This window comes from Lepidochelys kempii, chromosome 12, assembly GCF_965140265.1.
Source record: "Lepidochelys kempii isolate rLepKem1 chromosome 12, rLepKem1.hap2, whole genome shotgun sequence".
NCBI classification, from domain to species: domain Eukaryota; kingdom Metazoa; phylum Chordata; order Testudines; family Cheloniidae; genus Lepidochelys; species Lepidochelys kempii.
Window position 1 is genome coordinate 16473629 of NC_133267.1, and position 13719 is coordinate 16487347.

The 13719-nt window shown below is 42.5% G+C and overlaps 1 protein-coding gene across 12 annotated transcripts in view; it reads left to right on the top strand.

Moving 5' to 3' along the window:
* The first annotated feature begins 1820 nt into the window (after positions 1-1820).
* The window catches only part of LOC140896231 (nuclear receptor coactivator 5-like), a 42961-nt gene continuing 31062 nt past the window's right edge, over positions 1821-13719 (top strand). For 5 of the 12 annotated variants that reach the window (XM_073307673.1, XM_073307684.1, XM_073307685.1 and 2 more), the window contains exons 1-3: positions 1821-1940; positions 6195-6261; positions 10468-10500. In XM_073307673.1, the coding sequence (XP_073163774.1) occupies positions 6203-6261; positions 10468-10500 (92 nt within the window). In that variant the 5' untranslated portion in view covers positions 1821-1940; positions 6195-6202. The other 7 variants (XM_073307675.1, XM_073307674.1, XM_073307676.1 and 4 more) reach the window with 7 other exon arrangements.

Sequence of the window (13719 nt, forward strand, 5' to 3'; positions counted from 1 at the left end):
TCAGACCAAAGGTCCACCAAGCCCAGTATCCTGTCCTCTGACAGTGGCCAATGGCAGGTGCCCCAAAGGAAATTAACAGACAGATTATCATCAAGTGATCCATGCCCTGTCACCCAATCCCAGCTTCTGGCAAACAGAGGCTAGGGACACCATTCCTGCCCATCCTGGTGAATAGCCATTGATGGACCTATCATCCATGAATCTATCTAGCTCCTTTTGAACCCCATTATAGTATTGGCCTTCACAACACCCTCTGGCAAGGAGTTCCAGAGGTTGACAGTGCGTTGCGTGAAAAAATATTTTCTTGTGTTTGTTTTAAACCTGCTACCTATTAATTTCATTTGGTGGCCCATTGTTCTTGTATTATGAGAGTATATATATGTTTCTCCTGGTATATCTAAGTAAATTGGCTTAAGAGAACCTCAAAGTAAACTTTTTCTAAACTATTTCTTTTGATGCTTTAAACTAGTACCCTTCAAAGCAAACACTAGAAATAACAGGGACACCATTCATAAGAGTGCCTTAAGACCAACTACGTTTTTACTCCTCGGCAAATTACTTGAAGGATGATAAATGTATTATTAGAAATATTAAAGAATCAATAACTGATGATTTTAAGTAAACGTAATAAGAAATCTTGGTGATTTTTATTGTTCTATGGTATAACTGCTTGTGCTTGATCTCAATGCCATCTATGTCCATTGCCTTCAAGATAGTGTGTGGTAGGCTAATATCCAAACTTAATCTATTAAACTGTTGATTATATACCTCAGAGGTGCTTAGGCTCCTAACTTCCATTGTAATCAGGACACTTACCCAGATCCTCAAAGGTATTTAGGCTACTAACTTCCATTTAAATCAATGGAAGTTAGGAGCCTAAATACCTTTGAGGATCTGGATAAGTGTCCTGATTTGACATAGAAACTACATAGAAACCAGGACATCACAGAGGGGATGGGAAGAGATGGGAGGGGAGGTCCCTCACAGTAACCAGGACCACAAAGGGATGGGGGTTGGGGGGGGGAGATAGGTGACTGAGGGGTATCCCATGGTACCCAGGGCTCTACAGAGTGGAATGGGGAGATGAGTTGCCTTGAACCCAACTGGGTGAGGAGAGGTGCTGGCAGAGGTTCTGTTGGAAGTCAGGGTCCCATGGGGGAGAGGAGAGATGGGAGCTGGGAGGGGGCCCCAGTGTAAATGGGGTCCCCCAGAGGGAGGGATGAGGAGGGATGGGTGCTGGGAGGGGTTCCGATGGTGACCAGGGCCCCAGAAGGGGAAAGATGGGTGCTGGGAGGGGTCCCCATGGTAAGTGGAGTCCCACAAGGGGAGGAAAGGAGTACTTGTGGCACCTTAGAGACTAACCAATTTATTTGAGCATGAGCTTTCGTGAGCTACAGCTCACTTCATCGGATGCATGCCGTGGAAACTGCAGCAGACTTTATATACACACAGAGATCATGAAACAATACCTCCTCCCACCCCACTGTCCTGCTGGTAATAGCTTATCTAAAGTGATCATCAAGTTGGGCCATTTCCAGCACAAATCCAGGTTTTCTCACCCTCCACCCCCCCCACACACAAACTCACTCTCCTGGTGGTAATAGCCCATCCAAAGTGACCACCCTCCTACAATGTGCATGGTAATGAGTGCTGGGACGGGTCCCCATGGTAACCACAGTCCCACAGGGGGCGGAGGAGAGAAGGTTGCCCCACTGGTTCTCTCTGGGGCACAGTTCCCCGGCACCACCAACAGGGGTCACTGTGGCGGGAGGCTGCAGCCGCTGCTGGCCCCGATGCTCCCTCTTCTCCTGGCAGCGAGGGGGAAGGGGCGGTGCTTCCATTTCGCCCCAGCCAGCCTCCGGCAAACCGGCCGCCGTTGCTTTGTGCGCGAGGAGCGGAGCGGAGCGGAGGCGGCGGCTGCTGCGTGGAGTCCCCCAGCCGTGAGTGCGGGGCTCCCAGGGCCTGCCGGGCCGCGGCCGAGAGCGGGGCAGGTCGGCTGGGTCCTGGCGGGGGTGCTGGCTGGCTGGCGGGCGGGCCTGCTGGGGGGCGCACTGGGGAGCTGGAGCAGGGGCTGTCCGCCCTTCCCTGGAGCCCAGCCCGGCGCAGCGGAGGCGGGGGCGGTCCCGCGGGCGCCCTGTCTCTGGGTCCCGCCCGAGCTCGGGATGCTGCGGGGAGCCCTGAAGAGCTGGCGGGTGTGAAACCTTCCGCCTCTACTTACGTTGTGTGTGCAGAGCATCCTCTATCCCCAGGCCCTTTCCGCCCCCGACCCGCAGCCATCTCAGGGCTGGAGGGAGCCGGCTGGCGCGGTAACGGGCTCGGGCTCTTGCCTTTTCTTCAGCGAGCATTGAATGAGTGCTGCCGTTCAGTTAGTTCTCTCTCTTTAACTGTATGTTTCCGCCCATTTGTTAAGCCAAGCAGAGATGCATCAATTTGTTTCTCTCCTTTTATATTGCACCGTTCTGAGATCCATTGAACTTGGCACCTCTGTAAGTATTAGGCTTATTCAATTGAGCTAACATGATAGAAAAATACACCTTTCCCCCTGTCAAGGTGGGGTCTTGGTGTCTAGAATGCTGCTGTAATCAGGTCACGCTATTTTCGTAAACTGTATTTTGAGAATACATCCAAGTGTGCACTTATCCAGACCATTTTGCATGCTTGGTTACTTCTGAAATTATGCTGCAAAGCAACCAGTATTTAGGGTGGCCATACATCCTGTTTTGTCTGGGACAGTCCCTTTTTAAAGCCCTAATCAGTTGGTAAGAGCAAACGGGACAAATGACCACTTTTGTCAAAAAAGTGGGGTCTGGCAGAACATGCATGGGTTCAGGCCAGCCCCATACAGTGTCCCGCTTTCCCTTGGGGAAATATGGTCACCCTTTCAGTACTAGACTTGAAATTCATATTGATAAAATGTACAAGTGCTTATTATATATGAATGCTGGAAGTCTAAATACTAAGATGGGTGAACTAGAGTGCCTGTCATTTAAATGAGTATGTTGATATAATAGGTATCATGAAAATTTAATGGAATGAGGATAGTCAATGGGACTCGGTAATACAGGGGCTCAAATATATAGGAACAACACAGTAGGTCGTGCTGTTTGGGGAGTGGCACTAAAAGAAAGCGTAGAGTCAAAATAAAAATCTTAAATTAATCAAATTGTACGTAGGATCTCTGTGAATCGAAATTCTATGCTTGAATAATAAGAGTTTAGTAGAAGGAATATACTACTGACTAGAATGGTGACAATGATTGTGAAATGCTCAGGGAGATTAGAGAGTCTCCAAAGGCAGAAAATGCAATAATAATGGGGGATTTCAACTATCCTCATATTGACTAGGTATGTCACTAGAAGCAGGGAGAACATGAATGAATGCAGCTTGTCCTGGAACCCACATAGGGAGAGGCAATTTTTGATTTAGTCCTAAGTGGAGCACAGGATCTGGTCCAACAGGTAAATATAGCTGAACCGCTCAGTAATAGCAGCCATAATGTAATTAAATTTAACATCCTTGTAGGGGGGAAATTGCCAGAGAAATCCACCACAGTAGCATTTAACTTTAAAAAGGGGGCTAATACAAAAATGAGGAAGCTAGTCAAATGGAAATTTAAAAGGAAGGGTCACAAAGGTGGAATGCCTGCAAACAACATGCAGACTATTTAAAAACACCATAATAGAGGCTCAAGCTAAATATCCTCCGCCCAACCCCCTGCCCCAAAACAGTAAGACGTTCAAAAAAAAAAAATGCCACTAGGGCTAAACAGCAGAGCAAAAGAAGTTGCTAGAGGCAAAATGGCATCTTTTAAAAATTGGAAGTAAAATGTTACTGAGAAAAATAAGAACATAAACTCTGGCAAGTCAAATGTAAAAGTATGATTAATCAGTCCAAGAAAGTTTTTGTGTTCTTGGCTAGTTGCTCTTAAAATTTGAACTGCAATTTTTTTTTTAAGTACTTCAGAAGCAGGAAGCCTGCCAAAAAGTCGGAGGGGCCACTGGATGATAAAGGTGCTACAGCAGGGGTGGGAAACCTTTTTTCCGATCGACAGAAAAAATTGGTTGCAGGCCACACCTTGCCCCGTGGAGGGCAGTAAGGCTCAGGGCTTCTTCCCCCCGGCAGCAGGTCAAGCCAGCTGTCACGGCTTCAGCCCGGGGGGCGCGGCGGGGTGAAGGCTCCGGGCTTTCCCTCGGCTCCGGGGTGGGGCCAGAAATGAGGAGTTCAGGGTGTGGGAGGGGGCTCCGGGCAGGGGGTTAGGGTGCTGGAGGGGGTGAGGGTTCCGGCTGGGAGTGCAGGCTCTGGGGTGGGGCTGGGGATGAGGGGCTTGGGGCGTGGGAGGTGGCTCTGGGCTGGGGCCAAGGGATTTGGAGTGTGGGACTGGGCTCAGGGCACGGGGTTGGGGTGTGGGAGGTGGTTTGGGATGGAGGCTCCGGGAGGGAGTTTTGGTGTGGGAGGGGGCTCAGGGCTGGGACAAGGGGTTGGGTTGGGGTGGGGGTCTGGGAAGGAGTTAAGGTACGGGAGGGGGTTCCGACCTGCGGCAGGGGGTTGGGGTAGGGGCACAGGATTTGGGAGGGAGTTAGGGTGTGAGAGGGGGTTCCAACCTGCAGCAGGGGATTCGGGGTGTGGACTCTGGCCAGGTGGCGCTTACCTCAGGCAGCTCCCGGTTGGTGGTGCAGCGGGGCTAAGGCAGGCTCCCTGCCCACCAGGGCTTCGCTCCGCTCCCAGAAGCGGCCACTATGTATGGCCCCTAGGCGGAGGAGCCAGGCTGCTCTGTGTGATGCGTGCTGCCTGCGTCTGCAAGCACCGCCCCCACAGCTTCCATTGGCCGTGGTTCCCGGCCAGTGGGAGCCGCAGAGCCGGCGCTGGGGGCAGGGTTGCGCACTGAGCTTCCCTGATCACCCCAGCTCCTAGGGGTCACAGGGACATGCCGGTCACCTCTGGGAGCTGCGCGGAACAAACTGGACTTCTGGCGAGCTGGCACTTGTGGCTCCAGCCCCGCCAGGGGGGCACCGAGGCTCGTGGCTTCCGGCCCACAGCACGGAGACTTGCTGTGAGCTGGATAAAATGAAGCAGCAGGCTGGATCCAGGGTCGTAGGTTCCCCACCCCTGTGCTACAGGAGCACTCAGGGAACACAAGGCCATCGCAGAGAAGCTACATGAATTCTTTGCATCAGTCTTTGCTGCAGAGGATGTGAGGGAGATTCCCACACCTAAGCCATTGTTTTTAAGTGACCTGTTTTAGGAATTGTCCAAGTTTGAAGTGTCAATAGAGAAGGTTTTTGAACAAACTGATAAATTAAACAGTAAAGAGTCACCAGGACCAGATGCTATTCACTCAAGAGTTTTGAAGGAACTCAGACATGAAATTGCGGAACTTCTAACTGTGGTATGTAGCCTATCGCTTAAATCAGCCTCTGTATCAGATGACTAGAGCATAGCTAATGTAATGCTGGATTTTTAAAAGACGCTCCAGAGGTGATCCTGGCAATTACAGATCATGAAGCCTAACTTCAGTACCAGGCAAATTGGTTGAGGTTATAGTAAAGAATAAAATTCAAACAGCTAGATGAACACAGTATGTTAGGGAAGAGTCAACGCTGCTTTTGTAAAGGTAAATCATGCCTTCTCAAGCTATTTGAATTTTTTGAGGGTGTCAACAAGCATTTGGATAAGGGTGATCCTCTGGATATAGTGTTCTTGGACTTTCAGAAAACCTTTGACAGGCTCCCTCACCAAAATCCCTTAAGCAAAATACGCAGTCATAGGATAAGAGGAAGGGCTTCTCATGGATCACTAACTGGTTAAAAGACAGGAAACTTCAAGAGTAGGAATAAATTGTCAGTTTTTGCAGTAGAGAGACGTAAATAGCAGGGTCCCCCAAGGATTTGTATTGGGATGAGTACTGTTCAGCATATTCATAAATGATCTGGAAAAGGGAGTGAACAGGGAGCTGGTTTTTACAGATGATTAAAAAAAAATTACTCAAGATAGTTAAGTCCAAAGGTTACTGCAAAAACATACAAAGGGATCTCACTCAACTAGAGATGATCCACAAGCTTGATTATTAAATACATTATTTTTTAACAAGTTGCAAGCTGTCAGTTTAAAAAATTGCAGTGTACTATGGCTGTTTTAAGACTGTTTTCTCACTTCACTTGTGAAGAGAATAAATGCAATGTATTTTGTTTTCCTAGGAATTAAAATGTCATCTTGGGTTAAGGTTACCAGGGGTCAAGTTCAGAAACCTATTGTGGATAAAAGGTAAAGTAAAATAAATATAAACACTTCAAAAATTGTTTCTACAGATAATTGTGAAAACACTAACGCTTATTTTCATATACAAATGTGAGAATTGTGGTCATTTCACTGTCATTGTTTTAAAATTCAGTCACTTTAAAGAGTTGAATGTCTTTAACAAAACAAACATGCATATATAAAGAGTATATAAAAAGGGAAATAAACAGTCACACCCAATTCTACTTACTATAATTCTATGAAATACATAATTGTATTCTTTAAGGCCCCATTCCTGGGAAGACTTCAGCATATTAACTTGATGCAGTGAGTTGTTCCATTGACTACAGTGGGACTACTTAGTGTGTGAAGTTAATCACATGCTTAAAATTGGAGCCTATGTTTAACATGAATCAGTGATATTTTACTTCTATAATATAAAAAACAAATTAGCTAAGCATTTAAAAATCAACATATGAAATTGTTACTTTTATCGTGTGCATTTTGTATTATGAAACAATAGATTGAAAGGAACTTTGTAGTCAGTATTAGAACTACAATTTGTAAAATTTTCTGAAATGAATATTGTGTATACTGTTTTGTGTCATTTTTCTAATTTATAGAGGAATAAGGAATTATGCTATCCAGTTGTTGGTAGTACTGTACTGTTTGAACACACTCTGAGTACACCGTTCAGATGTCTGTGCGAGTCGGTGTTCAAAAACATTCCTAAAATATTGTGCTTGGACAACACATTTTCAATTAGTCAGTTACATTTTCAATTCTAACTTCTGTGGGGTGAAATTCACACCTATGCCAAGAACTAGCAAAAAGTCTATGCACCACTTCAATCCCAGTTAATGTCTAAAAGCAGTCTTTACATCCTATGAGAACTTAAGTGGTACACAGACCTTTTGCTGGCCCTCTGTACAGGGGTGAATTTCACCCTTAAGCCCTGATCTTGCAATTTACATCATATGGATGGACTGTTGTGCCCACACAGAGCCATGTTGATTTCAGTGGGGCTCTGTGACGGTGCAGTAGTTTGCCTACATACTGTAAAGTGCAGGATCAAGACTTTGAACATTTTTTCATATATATCAGTGAGGACTAGTACATGAAAAATAGGTTGTTTTTCAAATTTCATGTCTCTGTTTTTGAAGGATGGGGGAGAAATCACTGTGTAAAAGAGATTTCTTTTTGTGCTTGCATAACAAAAAGCAATCTTACGCTGAAATTAAGCATGAGAAATCTCATGCACAATGATAAATTTGACATTCTAGTGGAAGGTCAGCTTGCGACTCAAAGAATTTCATACACTTCTTTCTGTAATTGTTAAACATTTCAAAGGAATGGGCATAATAATTCAGAGCTAAATGGATGAACTGTGAAAGTAGGGAGCTGGGTTCTGTTGAGGAGCCTAGTCTCCAAGAATTGGAAGCAATAATTCACAGTTTTCTTACAGAGGAACTACTGTCGCTAATTATCAGCCAATGTCCTGAAAGGTTTTGGCCTTCCACCTATTTTCAATGTGGATATTTGCTTAAGAAAAGGTTAAGGGGTTGGGTGTGGCCTAGGGTTCCCTAGTTTGCTCAAGTGTTGTTATGGCTGAGGTTAAGGTGTCCAATAAAGGACCAAAATGAAACTAGATTGCAACTTGTTTAAATTAAAAGTATATTAAAGCAGAAAAGATGGACTATCTTTACAAAATATCTTTTGAATAAACTTATTCAGAGTAACACAGACATCAAAGCATTCTCATATCAAGGGTAGAGATGGAAAAAATCATGTGCCTGCTCACCAGTGGGAAGCCTTCTCTGCATGCAGAGGCTGAACATTAGTTCTTTGCAGAATTCAAACTTTCATATAAAAAAAACAGACTGTTTCTAACCAGTTCTGTTGTGAAGATGACCGACTGAACGTAAGCCAATGTGGTGGTGGTGGTTTCCTGAGTCTGCAGTGCCTCATAGCTGTGCCCGCTAGCAATGTAAAATTAACAAGACTAATCTCTCCTATTGGTGTGGGCAGCAATGAAATAATTGAGAGTATCGGTTTTGGTCTGCTGGCATCTGGCAAAATCTCATCAGCATAAATCAGTGCTAGAATTTTTCACAACACCCTCCCCTCCCTCCCCCCCCCCCCAAAAAAAAAATATCTATCAATCTGTGCTGTAGGAGAAGACTAGAGTACCAGAAGCTTTTTCTGTGTTTTCCTTACCCTTGCAGTATCCAGAGAGCCTCTTTTCCTTTCTAGTATCTAGAAGTCGTTGAAGCTTCACATTAATCAGATAGCCAGATGCTGATATGAAAGCTGGAGCCCAATGCATGAATTCTAGCACTTCCATTACCTATGGCAGGAGGTTGTACTTTACAACATGTGATTCTTCCTGGAGCTCATTGATGTGGAGGCTCTCTACTTATCTTTTGTGTCTATCATTGACTAGTAGGTTTACTCCTCCAGCTAGTTACTAGATATTTAGTAACTTTGTCAATTTTCTGACCTTTGGGACACTAAAAGTCTTGACCTACACCAAGAAGCAATGTTTAGAGCAATGAGAATTGACCCAGGAGGCACTAAGTAAAAACCTATTTCTTTATCTTCAAATCTCATGTAAAAGTTCCAGGATATTTCAAAATGCTGCTGCTGCTTCCTTTTTTTTTTTCTTTTAAACTTAAGCAGTTAAATAGAACCTGACACCATCAGTTGAATTTAAGTAGCTTTTACATTGTCCTATCCAATGCCATTCATTTTAGAATAGTCAAAGTAAATGAAGTAAGACCAAACAGCTGTCCTCATTATACTACCATTGTAGCTTGAAGAATCTGCTTCCTCTAAGTAATACATCTGTCAGTGTAATCCTAGATGTACCTTTCTGCTGTGATGTGTGAAGCCTTATAACTAACAGCCTAAATAGAAAGGCTAGAGTAAATTTTGATTGCTCAGTAATTAAATGCACAGAATATCTGAAACTCAGTGTGTGAAGACCCCTGGATTTTCAGCACAGAATTAGGTATGAAGTGTCTTTTCTTTGTGGTACAGAGAGAAAAAAACTCAGTCATTGGTACAGGATCTTTTGGTATCCATTTCTAAATCTCATAGTGGTTCTTTGAGCATAATCCAAGAGCATCTGGTAACAGTGTCTATAGGAGATAATTAGGCTCACTTGTTTCTTACTTTCCTCCTGTGCCAGTCTTGTTATTTCTCTGTACAGTCCACTCTTCTAATGCACCATGTCACTTTAAAGTTCTAGTGTTAAAATTTCAAGCTGTTGTAGAAGTTGTTTGAGACTAGATCTTCAGTCAGGCCCTCTTCTTCATAAGGCCATTTATTTATTATTGCAGATACTTCGTCCAGAAGTTCTGGAGGATTAAGATTATTATCCTAATTTTTGTTCAGTTACACAAGGGTAATTTCTTACTCAATTTCTAATACTTTTCTGAATGGCTTTCTAAATTTCATGTTTAGCAAGCAATTACCTTTATTTCTTTCCAAACTTTCATTTCCCTAAGTAAAATTAATATACAGATCCAAGAATGTCTTTTGGTAAGGAGATCAGAATTTAGGATTTCTTATTTTGGCCAACAGTTATTCTTGCCAGGTGAACAAAATCATGTATTTCAAAACCCTTTGAAGTTCGTCATGGAAAGGCCAGCTTTACCAACTAGCTGCATCTGGAAAAAGGGAAATCTTTTGTTAGACAGTAGCAGAGCATCCAACTGGATCATTTTTTGGGTATGTGTATAAATACATAAAAAAGAATTCCTCTGTACGCATCTCTTGATAGAATATTAGAAATATCAATTTTAGGAGCAATCTAATGCCCTGCTATATGGCTTATGGTGTGAGGGATAAAATATAGATTACTAGTGTTAGTAGTTGAATTTCATTTAATCAGTATCGCTAACTCTCCTTTCTTTGCTCTTTTTCTCTTTCTACAGTTGAGGTGAGTAAGGTTTGCATATGCCTCTGAGTACTTGGGGCCTACAAAAGATAGCTTCAAGGAACACACCTACTCCAAAAATCAGATTCCTTTACAACACAACATAATTTCCATTTTTTCTTAAGCTTATCATTCACTCTTTAAAACATTTTGTGATAATCTGAAAGTGTGGTGCATAAGGTCTGTGCTGCTGAAGAAACTCAGCACATTTTACTAATCTTGATATAACTGCTGTTTTTTTACGGTTTGTCTTCAATATAACTTAATCCAAGCTCTTTTCATTTTGGGTCCAGGCATAGACCCGGATGGATTCCACGCCTTCTGGAGTAAGTAATATGTAACAGATTTATTGAGTTTTTAAGTAGATTATAAAAGGTGGACTTTTTCTTCATCCAGTTTTGTGTGTAAAAACGCTATTGTGCATTCTGTTTGTAAGCGTACACTTGTTTTCCCTTCTAGATGTCTTCGTAAGTTACTTCTATCAAAGTAAACAGAACTCCTTTAGTAAATGTTAGAGGGGACAATCTTACAGTTTTTGTTCACTTTTTCTTAACGTTTCTTTAGTACTAGCATGAATGAGTTCTTGATTAGTCTTCAGGTCTTCACAATGTGCATATGATTTTTCCCAGTTTATTCTATTCTTACCATTTTCTTTTCCCAAGTGGTGCCTCCTTAGCCTCTTATCTCCTTCTTCATTTCCTTCCCACATTTTCATATTCTGTTTTATATTACCAGCAGAGTGATTTAAGACTTTTGTCTGTTTCTCCCTATTATGAGATAAACATTGATACTTTGAATAACCGTCCCAGAATGACTGTTTTTGAAGAAATCCTGAAATGTGAACTAACTCTATGGTTGCATTCTTTTACTGGCTTTCTCAAAAGTTTTCTGATAATCGGTGAAAACTTATAGAAGTTACTAGGTTTGTGTTTGTGGAAACAATATTTTATTTAGAATTATCCACCTTAGATTCCTGGCTATATCAGATTATTCCATCAAAATAATTAAGACTCCTGGAGAATCCAAATTCTTACCAACTAGGTTGAGAAACTAAGTTTTTAAAACTAAACTTCTAATCTTTTGGATATGGAAGTGTCCTCTTCTCATTCTTTACAGAAGAATTCTTGGACTAGTATTTGGACCACCACTCTTGTCTATCCAGTCATCCTTTCATCCTTGTCTGTTTCTTGCTATCTCAGCAGCAGCCATGGAATAGCACAGCCCAAAAGTGCTGATACTGGTAGAGATGGCTGAAAGTGCAACACTATCCTGTTGCAGGATCTCCGTCTATTTCAAATGGCTGACATCTCTCTAGATGTTAGCACTTCTGTACTTGAGCAATGTGGTAATCTGTATTACCTGCTGCTGGGACCATTTATCTTGTGATAGATTGGCCCTACCTTGTCAATGTGCCTGGCATGCAACGAAGCATTAGGCGCATCCATTTTATATATAGTTAGTTCCTGAATAGTTTTTTGATGTGCTAGGATTTCCAAAGCAGTTTTCTAATTATCATGAATAGCTATCAGTTCCATTTTTCAGGTGATAAAATATTTGTAATTTTGACAACATAGTTAAAAATATGAATAACTTAAGTCAACTACAGTGTTTATTTCAAGTGAAGCTGGCTCCCTACTGGTGTTGCAAGATTCCTGATCTCTTGACAAGGCAGAGTTAAGACAAAATCTCTCTTCTCCTATTGGTTGGTTGGCATCCAAATATTGTGCTGTTTTTCTTTGTGGCTACTGATTTTGGTTTTGGACATCATCCTAGTCAGCCTGTGTTTCATTCAAAGCAACTTGCTTTTGACTTGTTCAGGTTGAGCCATCTGCTTATTTCTTTTATCCTGTGGACTTCGTATTTGGCACTACCTTCACAAAACAAACTGTACCAAGCCTATGTGATCCTTATCAAATCCCCAGGCACTAGTTCTATTCGTGACTTAGGTTTCTCATACTAGCCCTCCCCTATTCACCTCAGAGTAAGAACATTTTCCCAGATAACTCTTGTGATCCTTTCTGTGTGTTCAGTCCTTTCTATATGTCAAATTCTATCTTGCTCTTCTTTCTGATGAAGTAGAACTGAAATGTTATAGAAGTTAGAGATCAAGTTCTATTAGGGCTTTTAGTCAATCCTCTTGCCAGTGCAGAAAAAGGTCCTAACGGTAATACATAAACTAATTATGTAATACATAAACTAAACTCATTTTCTGTCCTTAATTTGTATGCAAATTCAGGGTGTCTCTACATCAAGACAACTAAAACAGTATGTTTGTCTCCCTGTTCCCCCACTCTTTTTGTGTTGCTTGTCGTAGATTGTAAGCTCTTTTGGGGCAGGAACCTTGTCTAACAGTTTGTACAACATGTAGCACTCTTGAACCCTAATCCTCACTGGTGCCTCTGGCTACCACCATAATATAAATATTAAGAATAAGAAAGTAAAGCACTCACCTGTGACCTTTGTGTGAAAATATATTTGGCTTTGGTAGCATAGGCATCTCTTGCAGAACAAAATGAACCAGTGTATAGGATTGTATTCTTAAAGCAAATTAAATGCTTAAAATGATAGGTAAACTGAAGTTTACTACCATTCAAAAGCCTTGCTTAAATTACATTTTACCACATCTTATGGACAACAAATCAGTTAAGTCGTAACTGCAAGATCCAAAATCGGTTGTGTTAACTTGTGCTTAACAGCATGTGCTTCAGCCTTTACGCTCACGAGCAACTGTAGGTTCAGGGGAAAATGATAGATCATCCAAAGCTTCAGATAGAGGTGGTGTAAGCAGAATGTAAATGTCACTTGCCCTAAAATGTCTCATCGGTGATTGCAAAACTTCATGACAGCTGGTATGACATCACCATTTCATTAAAAGGAAGAATAAAACATCAGCAGAAGCTGGCTGTAAACAAAATGTAGCTGCCTTGTTTTATGTTAGAAGGCATTTTTCTAAGACTATGTCTACTCTTCAAGCTAGGGATGTGATTTTCCCCTGCTCCTACACACATGCTAGCTCTCATTGGGATAGCGCAAGTACAAATAACCGTGCAGCTGCGTTAGCGCTGATAGCGGCCATGGAGGCATGGCTGAGCTGGTTTCAGGTGGGTGCATACTCGGCCCGGCTCAGCCGTGCCTCCATGGCCATTACCAGTGTTACTGTGGCTGCACTGCTGTTTATACTTGAGCTATCTTGATGAGAGCTAGTGTAAGTGTGTGTGAGGAGCAGAGGAATCGCACCCCTAGCTTGCAGTGTATACCTAGCTCAATGCAGGCAAAACCTTACAAGGAAATATGAAAGTGTCACTGGCTTACAGATGCCCAAGATTTGTGAAGGAAAGTTTTTGGGAATGTTTTGTCTTCCTTTGACTGAAAGGAAGATATGTTTTGCTTCACCATAATACTGCAGCCCTGGAATTAAGCAGATAGTTTTATAATGACATTTGTTTTAAAACCAAAACTAAAAGGAATTTGGAAAGTCCATTAAGTACTTTAGAGTACCAGTATGTAAAACTTAAGCTTTTTCATTGTAGCCATGCAAAAGCTCT